The sequence below is a fragment of the Erinaceus europaeus genome, chromosome 16 (assembly GCF_950295315.1).
Source record: "Erinaceus europaeus chromosome 16, mEriEur2.1, whole genome shotgun sequence".
NCBI lineage: Eukaryota > Metazoa > Chordata > Mammalia > Eulipotyphla > Erinaceidae > Erinaceus > Erinaceus europaeus.
The window spans coordinates 45,565,249-45,584,258 of NC_080177.1; the positions used below are offsets into that span (position 1 = coordinate 45,565,249).

Sequence of the window (19,010 nt, forward strand, 5' to 3'; positions counted from 1 at the left end):
ATATGTCTTTTGTGTGTGTGTGTATATATATATATGTATATATATACATATATATATATATATATATAAATGAAACACTGACAAAACCATAGGATAAGATGGGTACACACAGTTCCCACCACCAGAACTCCGTAACCCATCCCCTCCCCTGATAGCCTTCCTATTCGTTAACCTGGGAATATAGACCTAAGTTCACTGTGGGATGCAGAAGGTGAAAAGTCTGGCTTCTGTAATTGCTTCCCCGCTGAACATAGGCGTTGACAGGTCGATCCATACTCCCAGCCTGCCTCTCCCTTTCCCTAGTAGGGTGGGGTTCTGGGGAAACAGAGCTCCAGGACACGTTAGTGGGATCATCTGTCCAGGGAAGTCTGGTTGGCATCATGCTAGCATCTGGAACCTGGTGGCTGAAAGAAGTTTAACATACAAAGCCAAACAAATTGTTGAACAATCATGAACCTAAAGGCTGGAATAGTGCAGATGAAGTTGGGGGGGGGTCCTCCATTTTGTAGATAGCTAGTGAGCATATTTTAGTTATATTCCAAAGGGCCTGTGGCTATACTACTTTTTTCTTTCTTTCTTTCTTTCTTTCTTTCTTTTTTTTTTTTTTTTGTCTTTTCTAATGCAAGCATTCTCACAGTTGTAAAGTGGCATCTCATTGTCTTTATTTGCATTTCTCTGATAATCAGTGACTAGGAGCATTCTTATTTCTGGTGGTCTTCTGGATCTCTCTCTTATTCACATCACATGCTTTATTTAGACTAAAACAATTATGTTTGTTCTTAACACTTGGCATGCGCTTTTCTTTTTTAATTTTTATTTATAAAATGAAAATACTGACAAGACTAGGTTAAGAGGGGTATAGTTCCACAGAGTTCCCACACCTAAAACTCTGTATCTACTCCCCTCCCTTGATAGCTTCCCTATGCTTTATCCCTATGAGACCCAAGATCATTATGGTTTGCAGAAGGTGTGAGGCCTGGCTCCTGTAATTGCTTCCTGCTAAACATGGTCATTGGCAGGTCAATCCATATTCCCAGCCTGTCTCTGTCTTTCCCTAGGGAATCTGGGGAGGCAGGGGTCCAGGACACATTGGTGGGGTCATCTGCATAGGGAAGTCAGGTTGGCATCATGGTAGCATCTGGAATCTGGTGGCTGAAAAAGAGTTAAGATATAAAGCAGAACAAATTGTTGACTAATCATGAACCTAAAGGCAAGAATATTACAGATGAAAATTTGGGGTCTCTGTTTTAGAAAAAGCTAGTAGGTCTATTTTAGGTACATTCAAAGAGGCCCATGACTTTACTAGTTTTTGCCTGGGCTTGACAGCTAATATGCAGGTGGACCAGGTTATTGTCTGGGGAAATGGTGTCATAGTTGGAAAAAGGACTAGAAAGCTGGATCAGGGAAGATAGTAGTTCCCAAATATAGGGAAAGTGTATAAATATTGTTAATTGTGAGCTCCATCAATTTGGTCTGGGGCTCATATTCAGCACAGGAGCCTATGTAACCTCTTCATCCCTGTAGGTCAGAGCTCGTATTCTGTGGTTACGACTAGGATCATTTCAGGCTGCACTAATTTCAGGACCCATCTTCCTCCTTTGGAGAATGGAGCATTCCCTACCATTGTTGATCCACACTGAGGACAAGGTCCTATAGGGGCCCACAAAAGGGTTCATGATGTTGTTCCTGATGAAGATGACCAGTGACAGTGGTGAAAGGGGTCTGTTAGAGGTCTAGGTCCATCATATCTGTGTGGGAATCACAGGACTAGGGCCCCAGGAATGGGATGGCCAAAAGAGTCATCATTAAAGTATGCCATTCTCTTGCCCTTACAAGGTTAGCTTTGGAGTGATTGAGGAATGTGTAATAAGAGGTAGGTGAGGAGGGGGCTAGGTCTAAGTAGAAATAGGTACTTTAAGGTGTCTTTTTAGGTCTTCCTATTTGCTTGCTGCATTTACTGACTCACTGCAAACTGTTGTCCACTTTTGCTTTAAGGTATATATTTTTCCCCTAACTTTTTTTTTTTTTAATTAGCTAGGAGGAGAGAAAAAGTAGGGTGGAGGGAAGAGGGAGAGAGAAACAAGTTCCTCCCACAATGGCTTGCACACTCAGTCACCTATCAATGTCAAAAGCAATCAGTTAATTTTGGTCAACCTGAAGAGGAGGGAAAAGGTTCATATGTATATAATAAGAATAATAATAAATATAATAGCGTAAAAAAGCCCTAACAGTCAGTCTGCAGCTTGGAGTGCTCCATATTGGCTGCACACAGCCTTTCTAAACAAGCAAAGGCAACCAATTATATGAAGTATCAAAAAAAAAAAAACTTCCAGCTAGTCTTCCCAGGCAGGGCTGAGGCCCAGATTGATTGAGTATTCTATCACTCTAATAGAGCTCCAGCCTCCTTCAAAAAAAAGAAAAAAGAGGCTTGAAATGACACCCCTGCTGGGCCAGGAATCTTGGTAAAGAAAGTAGCTCCACAGCAAGCCTGCTAGGAGCAGCTGGCCAGCCTGTGGGGACTGCTTTTGGGATGCAGGAGAAGGGTGAGTTCAGAAATAGTCAAGTTTGGGAGTAGCACAAGGGGTTACAAGCATGTGGGCAAAGCAAAGTGCAAAGGAGCTGCGGGGGGGGGGGGGGGGGGGGGAATCCACCTGCAGGGGAGTCGCTTCACATGCCTATCTTTCTCTCCCCATCTCCCCCTCCTTTCTCAATTTCTCTCTGTCCTATGCAACAATGACCACAACAACAACAAAAAAAACAAGAACAAAAAAAGGGAAAATAAATAAATATTAAAAAAAAAAAAAAAAAAAGAAATAGTCAAGCCAAAGATTTTCCTTTCTTTGTCCTTTTGGCCTCTGTTTGCCAGCCCAAGAGTTCTCTTTTTTGGTGTCACCCTGACCACCCCATAATCCCCCTCACCACTGATGGTCAGAAATCCTACCCTTTCCCGAGAAATCCCAGGTTAAAAGCTGCTTTTTTCTGGAGCTCACACCAAGTATTGTCTCCAAGTCGCCATCTTCACATATGACCTATCTCTTGGGCCCTGGTCTATATCTAGGTTTTGAGGTTTGTTAATAAGTGTACCACCCAAATGGAATTAAGAAGTCCTATGAGCTAAGAAAGGTCTCACCAGAGTAATGAAGCTTGAAGTGTTGGCATTCCATGCCTGATGTCTCTGGATACAGTCCGAAGTGAAACACACTGAGGTGGTACTGGTTACATTGATTGGGTTGGCATCGGCAGATGCAGTATCAGTTGGTATGAATTGAGAGAAGCATGCAGGAAAGTGAACCCCACCCTAGAGGTTCCAGACCTGGGAGAAACATGGGCTTTATAGAGAAAGGGGAAGTTTCCTGCTGTCTAAGGGTTTAAGAAGGCAATAGATAGTTATTGCTATAACGAAATTATTTGGCAATTGGGTTAACTTTGAAAATCCCTTTGTTAGCATTGGCATGCACTTTTCTTTAACCAAAACATACTGCATAGCTCTGGTTTATGGTGGTTCTGGTGACTGAACCTGGGACCTTTGATGTCTCAGGCATAAAGGCTTTTTGCATAACCATTATGCTATCTCCCCAGCCTGACATACATTTTGATGTATATAACAGAATATATAATGTATACAGAGTATAGAATGTATACAGAATATATAAGCCAAACCTTTTTGAATACATACATCTTGCAAAAACTGTTTCATGAAGAATACAGAAAAAGAAAAAAAAAAAGAAACTGCAAATCCATTATCTCAGAACTTCTAAAATAAAACAAAACAAAAACTACAGAGATGTAAAATATCAACAAGTCAAATAACACAAATTATTAGCCTTGGTGAAAAAAAGAAAATTACAGGCCAACATCTGCTATTTCTTCAAGAACCAAAATGACCAAAGAAAACACAGATTAATTACAAAGGTAATTATTATCATTTAAATTTTAATTATTTTTATTTGATAGGATAGAGAGAAACTGAGTGGGGAGTGATACAGAAAGTCACCTGCAATACTCTTTCACCCCTTGAGAAGCTTCCCCTTTGCAGAGGGTGTGAGCCGCCCAGGTCCTTGCATGTGGTAAAGTACACTCAACATAGTGCACCACCGCCCTGCCCTCATTACAAAGCTAACTATGATATATATTAGTATGGGAGATAATGAGGGGACATCTACATAAACAATTTTTTAAAACAATGTAATGAAATCTCAGTAATCAGTAACCTTGAGTCTGAGTGAGAATGAATTTAACAATAAATTTTAATAATTGGTAGTTGAATTTCTGGCATACAATATGAAAGGACATGAGTTTTAACAAATTCAAAGTACTGTAAACAGTCCACTTAAAACTATCTAATAAAGGTATACATGCAAAGACCTTTTTAAAAAGCAAGACTAGGGCTGGAGAGATAGTACAATGGTTATGCCTGAGGCTCTGTGTTCCCAGGTTCAATCCCAGCATCACCACAAGCCAGAGTTGAATAGTGCTCTGGTCTTTCTTTTTGTATCTCCCTGTCTCATTAACATAAAATAAAGATCAATGTATTAAATAAATAAATATATTAAATAATATAAATTTATTTATATTAAATATAAATAAATAAATCTCAAGACTATAGAGATGTAATAAAACTACTTTCCCGTTGGCTAGGCGGTGCCATACATCTAGTTGCATACACACGAGAACCCTGATTAAATCTGGAGCAGTGGTGAACTCATAGTGCCAGCACTGAGTCCTAGTGGTAAACCATGGTGACAAAAGCAAATGAACTAAAAAACTAGTTTACTAGGGTTAAAATAACAAAGCAGGTATAGAAATGCATACGCTAGGGAGTTGGGTGGTAGCGCAGCAGGTTAAGCGCACGTGGCACCAAGTGCAAGGACTGGCATAAGGATCCTCGTTCGAGCCCCCAGCTTCCCACCTGCAGGGGAGTCACTTCACAGGCGGTGAAGCAGGTCTGCAGATGTCTATCTTTACCTCCCCCTCTCTGTCTTCCCCTCCTCTCTCCATTTCTCTCTTTCCTATCCAACAACAACATCAACAATAATAACTACAACAATAAAAAAAAAGGCAAAAAAAAGGAAATAAATTTTTAAAGAAAAAATGCATACACTAGACTTCCTAACTCTCACAAAGATGCAGGTACAAAGAGGAGTAGGAGCAAAATCTGAGCTGATGTCAGATATCTAATCCTATACTTAAAAAGTATTTACCACTTTGATAACCTACATAAAATGCAAATAGTGCTAAAACATTTAAAATGCAATTAATAAATTATTTACCTCATGTTTCCCACTTTTTTTTTTTGGTACTCCACTAACATGCCCACATTTAAATGAAAATTATGAGGGGCCGGGTGGTGGCACACCTGGCTGAGTGCACGTACTACAGTGCGCAAGGACCCAGGTTTGAGCCCTCATTCCCCACCTGCAGAAGAAAAGATTTGTGAGTAGTGAAGTAGTGCTGCAGGTGCCTCTCTGTCTCTCTCCCTATCACCCTCTTGACTTCTGACTGTCTCTATCCAATAAATAAAGATAATAAAAAAATTTTTTCAAAGAGAAAAGAAGAAAATTATGAGATCAGAGTACTACTAGATTATGTGTAATGCCAGAGATAGAACCCAGGACCTTATGTGTGCAAATTATACAATCTCAGTCGTGTCCACATTTTAAAATAATACTAATTTTTCTCTTTTGAGCCATTACTTTTAGATGGTATTCACTGCTGTTCTATTGGCATAGATGAAGACACCTAATATACTTACCATATTTGGGACAAGTCTTATTGCTAAATCAAATAGTATATATGGTAATTATGCTTCATCTCTTGTTTGTTTTTAGAAGCTAATAGTAGCCTCATTAGTTTGGGGTTTTTGTTTATTTATTTATTTATTAACTATCTGTTTTTCTGTCTTCCTACATTTTCATTGTACAGTGTTCCTTAAGGCCAGACCACTCAGGACTTTGTTGTTGTTGCTTTTTTACTTGAAAGCTTCCTTCTTGCCACCTTTTGCCTTCCTGCAGCTGTTGGAGCTGGTTGCTATGCAGGCCTCTGACTCAGTTGTCATCTGTAACTTTCTTTCATCGTTATCCTAAAATTTCCCTTCACCTTTTCTGTATCGGGCCCTTGTGTTTGGATTTCTTTTCTTCTTTCTTGACATGTTTTCTTATTCTAGCCACTGCCTAAGAAATAATGCCTAATATATGAAGAAGTTAAGTTTGCCCATTTTTGAAATATATTCTGTTATTAATAATTTAGCTGCATATAGAATTGTAAATAATTTTCACTCAGAGTCCTTTCCAACTGTGCTACCTCCCAGACAGTATTTACTCAGAATCTTGAAGATATTTCTCCTGAGATATTATGAGAATGTCTATGAGTATATAGCTTTAGAGGTCTAATTTCATGCACTCAAATCATTAATGCATAAACATTATGCCTAATTTATGCAGACATGATTTTAGATGCAAGAGACATAACACTAGACAAAATAAATAAAAATTCTTTAGTGAACAGCTTTATATTCTGTTTCTCCTTTTAAAAAAAATCATATACTTAACTGTAGTACAAGAGCTACTTTATAAATGTTTTGAGTGAAATAGGTGTTTATTTCTCAGAATAGTCAAAGCAAGTAAACAACTCTGCTCCATAGGGCTCAAGTTAGCAAGATAATTCATGATTCTCATATTCTGACCTCCATCTCTGAATCTTTAGTACCTGCTTCAATTGTTTCCATTTTTCAGCCATTAGGAAGGTGGTGAGCTAGGAATTTTGTAATAAAAACATGGGCTTAGAGGGGTCCTAGAAGGTGGCAGAGTGAGAGTAGGGTGTTGAACTTTGAAGTATGAGGTCCCATATTCTATCTCTAGCATGCCATGTGCCAGTATGATACTATTGTCCTACCCCCTCCCATTGTGTATAGATAAATAAATCTTAAAAAAAAAAAATCAAGCAAAAGCCTATGGTCTTGGAATTGTACATATCAGTGCTACACTCATCTCACTGGCCAGATGATGTTGAACAGACAAAAGGAGCAGCATATCACAGATGGGGTATTGGCTACCTCTCCATACCATCTCTAACACCCTCTACACTGTTGCTGTTATTGATATCCTGAACCTACAAAAGCCGTTTGTGATTATAAAGTAATAGGGTTATTTAGTACAGCAGTTTTTGGCATGGAGTAATGTGTGTAACATCTCTATTTAGATATTTCTCAAGCATTTTATACTCACTTTGTTTAAACACATCCATTTTTCTTTCTTCCTTTCCTTTCTTCCTTTAATTATTTTTAGATAGAGGCAGAGAGAAATTGAAAGGGAAGGGGAACATAGGAAGAGAGAGAGAGAGACCTGCATTCTGCTTCACTACTAGTGAAGCTTCCCTTCTGCAGATGAAGACCAGGAGCTTAAATCTTTGCACATGTATCATGTACACTCTACCAGGTGCATGACCACCTGGCCCCTAAACACACCAACTTCTTTCCCAGCTAGTTCCTGTGAACCCAGTTTCATTATAATGATAAGATATAGTCACTACCAGGGAGTCAGGCGGTAGCGCAGCGGGTTAAGCGCAGATGGCAAGCGCAAGGACCAGTATTAAGGATTCCGGTTCGAGCCCCTGGCTCCCCACCTGCGGGGGAGTCGCTTCACAGGCGTGAAGCAGGTCTGCAGGTGTCTTTCTCTACCCCTCTCTGTCTTCCCCATCTCTCTCCGTTTCTCTCTGTCCTATCCAACAATGACAGCATCAATAATTAAAACAATAAAACAACAAGGACAACAAAAAAGGAATAAATAAATATAAAAATTTTTTTTAAAAAAGATATAGTCACTACCATAAGCTTATGCAGAAAGATATCATAGTTATAGGTATTGTGACCTATAGTTACAAGAAAGAATGAAAATAAGAGTGAAAGTAGTTCTTGTTCTGTATTTTCTTGGCATGTAATATTACTTCGTAAATTTCTTTTAATGTACTTATGTAATAACCATTGTCAATAAGATGCTTTCAATGAGGAAGAGTTATTTTATACAATTCAACCTAATAATCTCTTGAGTGGAGATTTTATTATCTATGTAGGAACATATCTGGTACTAGCTGCTTCAAAAATGTACAAGTCTCGGGAAATGGGTGGTGGTGCGCCCAGTTGAGTCCATACATTACCATGCACAACCCCCCCACCCCCATCTTGGTGGGGGGGGAACTACACTAGTGGTTAAGCAGTGCTTCCCTTCCCACTTTTAATTTCTCTCTGTCCAATCAAAGCAACTACAACATAAAGTCTTTTCAAATCTCATTATTAGTCTAAATTAAATAGTATCTTCATTTACCTGTAGTAAGTACCACATGCCAGGCACTGGATACAAAAATAAATAACACACTGTCCTAAAAAAAAAACAAAAAACTGCTAGATTAATGGGGTGAAAAGTCAAACCAATAGTCAGCTACAGAACAACTGACAGATGTAATATCAGAGATTATAACAGGTTGAAATAAAGTTTTGTCCTGCTACTACACTGTGAATTGTTAATTTAATCTTTTCCCTCCAGAATCTTTCTTCAGTTCGTGTGGTAGTTTACATAAATTAAGTGAAGAGCCACTAATTCCTCCTCCTCTACCTCCTCGGAAAAAGTTTGATCATGATACTTCAAATTCCAAGGTAGTCAACGGGACATAGATTTGCCTCGATTTACTAAGGGTTGTAACTCTTCATTGCAGTGCTTGATCTTAAGAGTCTGTTTATATTTTTAAACATTTGGGTTGTTTATTTGAAAATATTACATATTTTTAATCATGTACTTTTAAAAAAGGACATGTTAGCAGATATTCCAAAATACAGTTTCTTTCTGGTAAAGAAAGGACTTTGGTATTCAAAGCATTCCTTAAACTTTTTCAGTTTGTGTTTCTCAAACTTTAGGTTACATCAGTATTACTGAGAAGACTTGTTAAAACTAGACTGGCAGAATTTCTGATTCATGATTCTGTGGTGAGGGTTCAAGAATGTAAATTTTTAACAGACTCCCTATTTGTGCTTACACTTCTGGCTTCAGGACTATACATTGAGAAACTAACACTTGGTGGAGAAAAGAAGTATATAATGGCCAAAAAACAAAAGCTAGCATTAAATCCTCCTAACATCAATGTTCTCTTATATCTACAAACCTGTGTGGTCTTTTCACTGCCCATTACTGTAGTTAAAATGCCTACATTTATGAAATTTATACACAAAGCAAAATGACCTGAGATTTTACATTCTAGGATTTCAATTAAAATATCTCATATATAAGAATATTAAGCTGGATTCTGAATTAAGCTGGGAATAATTTATTCATAAATCTAACAATTAAGCCTGATTAATTTTGACCCTCTAGATTTAACACATGAATTTTTCAGTCTTTTAAAACTTTAACACAATTTTCAGAAATATAGTTACTTTTTAATTTTATTTTTGAGGGAAATATGAAGTTTGATGATGATCCTCCTGCTATTCCACCAAGACAACCTCCTCCTCCAAAGGTAAAGCCTAGAGTTCCTGCTCCTACTGCTGCACTTGATGGACCTCTGCAGAGTCCACCTCCACCACCACCAAGAGATCCTCTTCCTGACACCCCTCCACCAGTTCCCCTTCGGCCTCCAGAACACTTTATAAACTGTCCATTTAATCTTCAACCACCTCCAATGGGACATCTTCACAGAGATCCAGACTGGCTGAGAGATGTTAGTACTTGCCCAAATCCACCAAACACTCCTCCTAGCACACCCTCTCCAAGGGTACCACGTCGATGCTATATGCTCAGTTCTAGTCACAATAATCTCTCTCATCCTCAAGCTCCCCCTGTTCCACCAAGGCAGAATTCAAGCCCTCATCTACCAAAATTGCCACCAAAGACTTATAAACGGGACCTTTCGCATCCCCCATTGTACAGACTGCCTTTAGTAGAAAATGCAGAAACTCCTCAATGACCCTCGCCATATGTAGTCATTGACACTGGAATGGTATTTGTAAAGTTTTTTTTATTATTTATTCAACAAAGGCATAGTATTTTAGTATTTTTCACAAATAATGATCTTACAAAAATGCTACTGATCAAATAAGCATTTAAAAATTGGGAAAATAAAAATACAAGTCCTTCACCATTATCCTCAGGTGATCAGTAGCATTGCCTTGATCTTGGATCCTCATTGCTACCAAAAGGCCAGTATAAAGCGTTTATATTTGCACTATAAGTTCTGGTAAAATGTGGTTATAAGTGACATTGATTGCTCTGAAAGGTGATAGTGCATTTGTGGAATTTTTCAAATTTGAATAACATGAATTTACACAAATAATGGGGGGTATGATGTTAACTGATTTTTAAACAACCTTGATCAACTTTTAAGTTTTACTTCTAGGGCATTTGTGAATAACACTGCCAGAATTTGCTAATTAAGACAGAAATGAAAAACTGAGTGAAACTAGAATGCACTGTTTATTGTATCACAATGTCAAGAAAGACTACCTACCCCAATCATAAAAGGGGAAAATGGGGGCATGTATCTCATTCAGATGTGCCTTTTGTTTTTTGCAAACTATGGTGTCTTTAATGAGTTGCCTGTTGTTTTGGAAAATTAAGTAAATATGCCATGTATGTACAGTTTTGTTTATATTGTATATTTAAAGATGCTAATAACCTGTATGAATTTAAGTGACTTAAGGCTTATAATACAATCTGCTACTTTACTAATTAATAAATTCAGAGGGAAAGTTTCTTATGACATAGAATTCAACTACCTTGCCTTCAAAACCTAGTAACTTTCTCTATAAATCTGTTAACTAGAATGAAAAATATATATTGGTGATATTTAAACCAGCAAATACTTAAAAGCTTTATTACACTTTTTAATCAGAGGAGTAAAACTCTTGACATTTGGACTCTGATTCAAAGTGATGAAAAAGTGTTTATTGATTGTGCTGTAGCAGCAATTGTAAAGTAGCCAAAAGTCACGTTGTTTATTTACTGGTCTGTGGCCTTTTACTGTGCTTTGTATCAGAGTTCTTAACAAGATTAATAAATCACCCCAGTCTTAATTTTTAAAAGACGTTTAAATTGCGTTTTCATTATAAGGAATAAAAAGAAAGGTTTTATTTCTGTAGAGATATATACACATTTTCACTATCTTGTGCAAAACTAATCCTAACACAGTAAAGTGATGGAATTTTAGATAACTGCCTTTGCTGTTAAAAGCACAAAGAAAGCTTCCGGCAATCATTTTTATGCATTCAAATGGAAAATAGGACCATGCTAGGAAGCCATCCATGGTGTGGTGAGGATAGTAGTTATCCTTGATTTAATCTTGGAAGCTGCCTGAATTAAGGCCAATAACTGAATGTCCAACCAGATAGAACTATTAGGACATCAGTTTTGGTCTGTTGGTTTAAGTGAATTATAATACCGCCTGTCTGGAAAAGTGTTTACCTGCACCTTTAAAACTAATCTTGGGCCAAAAATTAAGGAGACCAATGATCTCCAGCGCCTAGTGGAAGCTGGGTGCTCCAGCTGCCGGCCACGCCCAGGTAGCGCTTCCTTCCGGGCTTTATGCTTTCACGCATGCGTTGTGGCTAGGTGCTGGACAAGGCGTGGCCCTTGAGTGTGACGTCCCTGTACGGGCTATTGCCGGATTGTGATGGCTGCGTGTCTTGAAACCCTGGGGGAGGACCCACTACGGAGCTTTGTCCGAGTTCTGGAGAAACGAGATGGCACAGTGTTACGACTGCAGCAGTATGGCTCTGGTGGTGTGGGTTGCGTTGTTTGGGATGCCGCCATTGTCCTTTCTAAATACCTGGAGACGCCTGGATTTTCCTGCGACGGGGTCCACGTGCTGAGCCGGCGGTCGGTGCTGGAGCTGGGCTCAGGCACTGGGGCTGTGGGCCTCATGGCCGCTACCCTCGGGTAAGAGCCGGTGGGAGGCATGCAGCTTTCTTCGCTGCTGTAACCAACTTCAGTTACTGGCTACCCAACTTTTAGTCTACAGCTCAATCAACATTATTTTATAGGGCAGATGTTGTAGTCACCGACCTGGAGGAATTGCAAGACTTGTTGAAGATGAATATTGATATGAACAAGCATCTTGTCACTGGTTCTATTCAAGCCAAGGTACTGAAATGGTTTGTATGGCCCTTCAGCTTGTTTTAAGATAACTAGTCTCCATTAAATTGCGTTTCACTGAAAGCATGGCTAATACTAAGGGATTTTATGCATTTTTTTAAACATCCTATTTTTTAAGCCAACAGTTAAAATATTTGGTTGATATTTTTAAGGGGGGAAGAAGCAGACTTTCCTTCTCTGCCAGACTACATACTTATGGCTGACTGCATATACTACGAAGAGGTGAGTATTACGTGAGTTAATTCTTTCTTTAGAAAATGTACTGTATTTCATGGGTTCTAGCACACTTCTTAACATCTGAGTACAGAATTAGATGACACAGTTAAAAGAAAAGTCATCCATGTTTAGTCAATAGGTGTAAAGCATTTTGAGGAAAGTGTGTGTTTTCCTAAAGATTCTCTGTAAACGTTTAAAAGGAGTTTGCCTTTTGATTTATCATGAAAAGCTAAGGTTTCTTTTTTCTTGTCTTAAATGAACATGTTTATTGTGACATTGAGAATTAAGTTGAAAGGTGAAGAACTAATTGTTCTATGGCAAGATTTATTACTCAGTTTTGACAAAATCATATTGTTTAGTCCTTTTTAAAAATTGCTTCTGGAGTTTCACACCTGTGTCATATTCTAAGCTCCCACGGCTTTTTTTTTTTTTTTTTTCTCCTTTTCTTTTTATGAGAGAGGACCAGCGAGCGCATCACTCTGGTATATATAATAATGCTGATGGGACTTTGGACTTCATACTTGAGGGTTCAATATTTTTTTTTTTAAATATTTATTTATGTATTTTCCCTTTTGTTGCCCTTGATTTTTTTTTATTATTGTTGTAGTTATTATTGTTGTTATTGATGTTGTTGTTGGATAGGACAGAGAGAAATGGAGAGGAGGGGAAGACAGAGAGGGGAGAGAAAGACAGACACCTGCAGACCTGCTTCACCACCTGTGAAGCGACTTCCCTGCAGGTGGGGAGCCGGGGGCTCAAACCGGGATCCTTACGCCGGTCCTTGTGCTTTGCGCCACGTGCGCTTAACCCACTGCGCTACCGCCGCACTCCCCAATATTTATTTAATCCACTGCACCAGCTCCCTTCTCCCCCACTTTTTTTTTTCTTTTTTTCTGAGGAAAGACACCATAGCACTGCTCCACTACTAGTGAAGCTTGCCCTTTGCATGGTGTTCATATGTGTGGCCAGGGACTTCATGAGCCTAATAAAGTGTGTGCTTAACTGAGTGAGCTCTCCCTCCTATATCCCCTAACCAACCCATTCTTTAAATAGAGCATTAAACCAACTTATGTTCTAGGATAAGATTTGCTTTTGTAGGCAAACTGTTGGGGTTTTGTTTAGATCCCAAACAAAATTAAATTAAACTTTCAAGAGTGAAGTCAGTTTATTTGCTTTCTCTCAAGAGTCAAAAATGCAACTCAACAATAGTAATTTAAAAATAAAGAGTTTCAGTGTTCTGGGAGGTGGTGCAGTGATAAAGCTTTGGACTCTCAAGCATGAGGTCCTGTCCTGAGTTCAATCCCTGGCAGCACATGTGCCAGAGTGATGTCTTTTTTTTTCCTCTCTCCTCCTATCTTTCTCATTAATAAATAAAATCTTTAAAAAAAAAAAAAAAGCTTCACATAGCTTTCTCTGGGGTTTAACAAGTGGGAGGTTTATTACATTGTGGGTTATTTAAATACAGCAAAATAGGCAAAGGGGCAAAAATCAGCTAGTCATGATGGTGGAGAGCCATCCATCCTTTAAGCTAATTACCAGTGCTCAGCTTCACATGTTCTCCTCTGGGGAAATGGTATCGCGGTGGAAGGAGGAGAGCAGGCAAAGGCAGCAGGAACAGAGCACCCTGTTTCCACAAGACACTTAGATAAATCACTCCCTATCCACCCACAATCCCTTGTGGATTTATCTAAACCTGTAGTATGCTCATCAGCCTAATAGCTGTATGCTAATTACATTCATGTGCCAACATGAGCATTGATTAGAACAAGCACCTTGTCACTGATTCTATTCAAGGTCTGGCTACTTGAGGGCCTGTGAAATAACTCAGTTGGGTAGTATGCTGCTCCTTTCTTCCACTGCCTTAGAGGAAGCTTTGGTGCTGTGGTCTCGCTTTCTGCCTCTTTTGTCGCTGTCTTTAAAAAGAAAAAAAAGGTTGAAATCTTTAATTTGAAAGATTAAATTAGCACGTGGTTGATTAGTTCAGAGGAGTTTACCAGTTACAAAGCTTTGTTACATACACTTTATTAAAGTGATTAAAAGACAAATTGTATAGTTGTAATTTCCCCCTCTCTACTACCCTTACCACATCTTACAGTAAAATAGATTTTTTTTCAAAGTCACAAAGAATTATATTCCTTTTTGAACAGTCTTTGGAACCATTGTTGAAAACCCTAAAAGACCTCACTGGATCTGAGACTTGTATTATATGTTGCTATGAACAACGAACAGTGGGGAAAAATCCAGAAATTGAGAAGAAATATTTTGAGGTAAGTACTATGTTTTTAATGATTGCCCTTCAGTGAGTGTGAATGTGTGTATCCCAAGTATGTTAAGGTAATTTGGGGTGGGAAATGCACTCTGCTTTGAATATATTCAAGAACTCAGAGGATCTTTCATATGCCAGCATTCTGACCCCCCTCCCTTCACCTTTTCCAATCCTTTGTTCTTTTTCATTTCTAATTAGTTGATTTAGTATCTACAAAACATAAAAATGTAGTGGTGACACCCTTGTCTTTTCTGAGAAAGTTCAATATATATATTTCTTTAGATTATGCCCCCCCCCTTTATTTTTTCGTTCCCCAGCACCAGAGCACTGCTCAACTCTGGCTTATGGTAGTGCCAGGAATTGAACCTGGGACCTTGGAGCCTTGGAGACATGAGAGTCTTTTGCATAACCAGTATGCTATCTCCCCAGCCCTTTCCTCTGCATTTTTATTAAAGCTTAGATTGCAATAATATCTTAAGTATTTTTTAGCTTTAGGTTTTGTTTTATCCAAATTTGGTGCTAGTGATCACTTAGAGCTTCATACATGTGAAGTATATGTTCTACCACTAAGCTACATCCTAGGCCTTAGCTTTTTCTTTTGAAATAAAGATTCAAAGGAGTTGTAAAGATGATACGTATAGTTCCATCTGTCTTTCAGCCATTTCCAAAGCTCCAGTGGGTCATCCAGACATTTATGGGCAAAAATCCATCTTATAGCCAGTGACTTCTTTTCTGGATACAGCTATACAGCCCAATAGTGTCCATCAAAAGAACTACCTCCACTTAATACGAAAATAAATCTATAATTACTTCAGAAAGCCACTATTCTGACATCTGTCATTCTGGATCAGTGCATATTACTGAATTTTACCTTTTCAATTTATAGCTCCTTCAGCTAGACTTTGATTTTGAAAAAATTCCTTTGGAAAAACATGATGAAAAGTATCGAAGTGACGATATTCACATTTTATACATCAGAAAGAAAAAATCAGTAAGTACATTCCTGATTTTTCATCCTCTGAGGAGATTTCACTATTTGGACACTATCTCCAAGCGTATACGTGATATAAATGATGTATTGATTTGGAGGGACAGCTGTGATGAATCATTAAATTGAGGCATTCTCAGTGTTAAGATCACTTAAATTACCTGTCCACAGGTTCCAGTTAAGTAAAACTGCTTCTTTTGTAAAGGTTCTTTCCAGCTATAAATTATATGTTTATAATTTGGGCATTATCTCAAGGCAGCTAACTATGGGTTGTTGGAAAAGTCACATATTTTTTCTGTTCTATGCAAAAAAAAAAAAGTATCACAACTTTTCCAACAACTCAGTTATGTCATACAGAGTTTGCTTTTTTAATTTTTGATTGGCAATATTCTATAAATTATGAGTAGTCTTAAGTGTTAAATCATTTATTGATTTGTTTTGTATATTTATATTTCTCATAAGTGAAACCATCTGGTAATTGTCTTGTTTTATAACTTCATTCAGCATAATTTCCTCAAGTTCCATTCTTACACTATAAAGCTGATTAATATTTCTTTGAATACAACTTTTTAAAAATCTAGTCACCTGGACTAAAATTAGGTTATATCCATGAATTCTTGCCTGCTGTGGGCATTGGAGCACATGTTTTTCAGGTAAATGTTTAGTAGTGGTGGTAAAGGGTCATATGATATTTCTCTCTCTTTTTTTTTTTTAAGATTTATATGAGAGGGGGCCAGATGGTAGAGCAGCGGGTTAAATGCACATGGAGCAAAGAACAAGGATCGGCGTAATAATCTTGGTTCGAGTCCCCAGCTCCCCACCTGCAGGGGGGTGGGGGGACACCTCACAAGTGGTGAAGCAGGTCTGCAGGTGTCTTTATCTCCCCCTCTCTGTCTTCCCTCCTCTCTTGATTTCTCTCTGTCCTATCCAACAACAAGGAAAAAATGGCCCCCAGGGGGTTTAATTTTTATTTATAAAATGGAAATATTGACAAGACTGTAGGAAAAGAGGGGTACAGTTCTACACAATTCCCACCCCAGAACTCCTTATCCCATCCCCTCCCCTGATAGCTTCCCTATTTTTTATCCCTCTGGGAGTATGGACTCAGGGTCATTATGGGGAGCAGAAGGTCTGGCTTCTGGAATTGTTTCTCTGCTGAACATGGGTGTTGGCAGGTGGATCCATACTCCCAGCCTGTCTTTCTCTTTCCCTAGTGGGGGAGATGGGGCTCCAGGACATATTAGTGGGGTTGTCTGGCATTGTGGTAGCATCTGGAACCTGGTAGCTGAAAAAGTTAAGATATAATGCAGAACAAATTGCTGACTAATCATGAGCCTAAAGGCAAGAATATTGCAAATGAAGATTTGGGGGTCTCTGTTTTGCCAAAAGCCAGTAGGTACCAATATTTCTATATTCTCACTAACACTTCTCATTGCCCATCTTTTTTTTTTATTACATCCACCTTAGTATAGGTACAAAATACTATCTCAGGTTCTTACTTTCATTTCCCTAATGAGTAATGATGTTGAGTAGCTTCCTATACCTATTGGCCATTTGTTTATCTTTAGATAGCTGTTACATATTTTATTATTGGATAGAGACAGAGAGAAATTGAGAGGGTAGGGAGAGAGACAGGCATCTGAAGCTTTCCCCCCTGCAGGTGGAGACTAAGGGCTTGAACCTGGGTCCATGCAGACTGTAATGTGTGCGTTTAGCCAGGTGTACCACCACCTGCCCCTAGATACCTGTTTTTATATTTGGTTGTCTTTTTTTAACTGTTGAGTTAAAAAAAGTTATCTAGATGTTGTAGATAATATATCCTTACTAGATACATAACTTAGAAATGCTTTCTCCCTATGTTTTGTTTTATTTCTTTGATAATCTTTGAAGCACAAAGGCTTTTTTTGTGTGTTTGTTTTGTTTAATAAGCTTTAGTTACTATCAGAGAACCATCTCTCAATGTTATGAATGGAATAAATTTGAATTATATTTAGCTATAGTTAAAATTTTCTGCCCTAATTAAGATTCCCAGTAAATACTGAGTAATTTGTAATAAATAATCAGTCTTTTGAATTTCCTTTTTTTTTTTTTCCCTCAGAAATTTCCATCATGAAATCTTTAGCCTGCTTCCTCAAGTCTCTTAACAACCTGAGTAGGCTAAAGATAAAAGCAGAACATGTGAATACAGCATGGGAAGATTGTGTTTGCAGATTTTTCCGGCATGTATTTAGAGAACCAATATATAGATGACAACCACCACAGGCTGTATGCAATATGGAAAATGACTGCCTGCCTACCACCAGTGAGCCTAAAATTCAGCTTATTTACTTAGCTCAGCATCAAGTTCTCCTTGAAAGAAACATTAAATACTAGTCACAATAAGTATTGTTATTAAAATCTGCCCCAAATAAGCGCTGGACAGCATGGTTGGTTTGTTGTATTTTCATGAAACTAAAAATAAATTCATACCAAGTTAAGTATTATTTTATAATGATGTTTAAATTAAATTTGAATCAGTATAGTTTGTCTTCAATATAGACAAAATTTAAAGGGACATTTTCATTTTGATCTAATTATGCAGCAGATTGTATCATGTATCTCACATTTCATTGCTTTTAAGATATTTTCTTATTGATTTAATAATGATCAACAAGACCATAGAATAAGAGAGGTACAATTCCACACGATCCCCACTACCAAAATTTTGTATCCCATCTCTTCCAATGGAAGCTTCCCTGTTTTTTTCCCCCTTTTTGTTGCCTTTATTGTTATTATTATTGTTATTACTGTCATTGTTGGATAGGACAGAGAGAAGTTGAGAGAGGAGAGGTGAGAGAAAGATAGACAACTGCAGACCTGCCTCACTGCTTGTGAAGTGACTCCACTGCAGGTGGGAAGCGGGGGCTCGAACCAGGATCCTTGTGCCAGTCCTTGAGCTTTGTGTGCCATGTGCACTTAACCTGCTGTGCTACCTCCCGGCCCCAAGAAGCTTTCCTGTTCTTTATCCCTCTGTAGTATGGACCCAGGCTCATTACGGGGTATGGAAGGTAGAAGGTCTGGCTTCTGTAATTGCTTCTCCACTGAACATGGATGTTGGCAGGTTGATCCATACTTTCAGGCTGTTTTCATCTTTCCCTAGTGGCGCAGTGCTCTGGAGACGTGGGGTTCCATGACACATTGTTGAGGTTGTCTGTCCAGGGGAGTCAGGTTGGCATCATGGTAGCATCTGCAACTTGGTGGCTGAAAAGCATTAAGATATAAAGCAGATTGTTTTAATAATCAGGAACTAAAGGTAAGAATATAGCAGATGAGATTTGGGGTCTCCATTTTGGAAAAGGCTAGAACATTTATTTTAGGTATATTTGCAAGGGGCCCCATGACTTTACCAATTTTTGCCTGGGCCTGA

The 19,010-nt window shown here is 38.4% G+C and overlaps 2 protein-coding genes across 9 annotated transcripts in view; both read left to right on the plus strand.

Moving 5' to 3' along the window:
* The window catches only part of SOS2 (SOS Ras/Rho guanine nucleotide exchange factor 2), a 120,463-nt gene extending 109,398 nt beyond the window's left edge, over positions 1–11,065 (plus strand). For both annotated transcript variants that reach the window (XM_007535794.3, XM_060175009.1), the window contains 2 exons: positions 8,538–8,647; positions 9,442–11,065. In XM_007535794.3, the coding sequence (XP_007535856.1) occupies positions 8,538–8,647; positions 9,442–9,951 (620 nt within the window). In that variant the 3' untranslated portion in view covers positions 9,952–11,065. The remainder of the gene's footprint in view (positions 1–8,537; positions 8,648–9,441) is intronic.
* Positions 11,066–11,588: 523 nt separating this feature from the next.
* The window catches only part of VCPKMT (valosin containing protein lysine methyltransferase), an 86,416-nt gene continuing 78,994 nt past the window's right edge, over positions 11,589–19,010 (plus strand). For 2 of the 7 annotated variants that reach the window (XM_060175078.1, XM_060175079.1), the window contains exons 1-5: positions 11,595–11,918; positions 12,023–12,133; positions 12,287–12,356; positions 14,498–14,617; positions 15,503–15,607. In XM_060175078.1, coding sequence (XP_060031061.1) covers positions 11,653–11,918; positions 12,023–12,133; positions 12,287–12,356; positions 14,498–14,617; positions 15,503–15,607 — 672 coding nt within the window. In that variant the 5' untranslated portion in view covers positions 11,595–11,652. Of the gene's footprint in view, positions 11,919–12,022; positions 12,134–12,286; positions 12,357–14,497; positions 14,618–15,502; positions 15,608–17,702; positions 18,088–19,010 lie in introns of those variants that run through there. The other 5 variants (XM_060175081.1, XM_060175075.1, XM_060175077.1 and 2 more) reach the window with 5 other exon arrangements.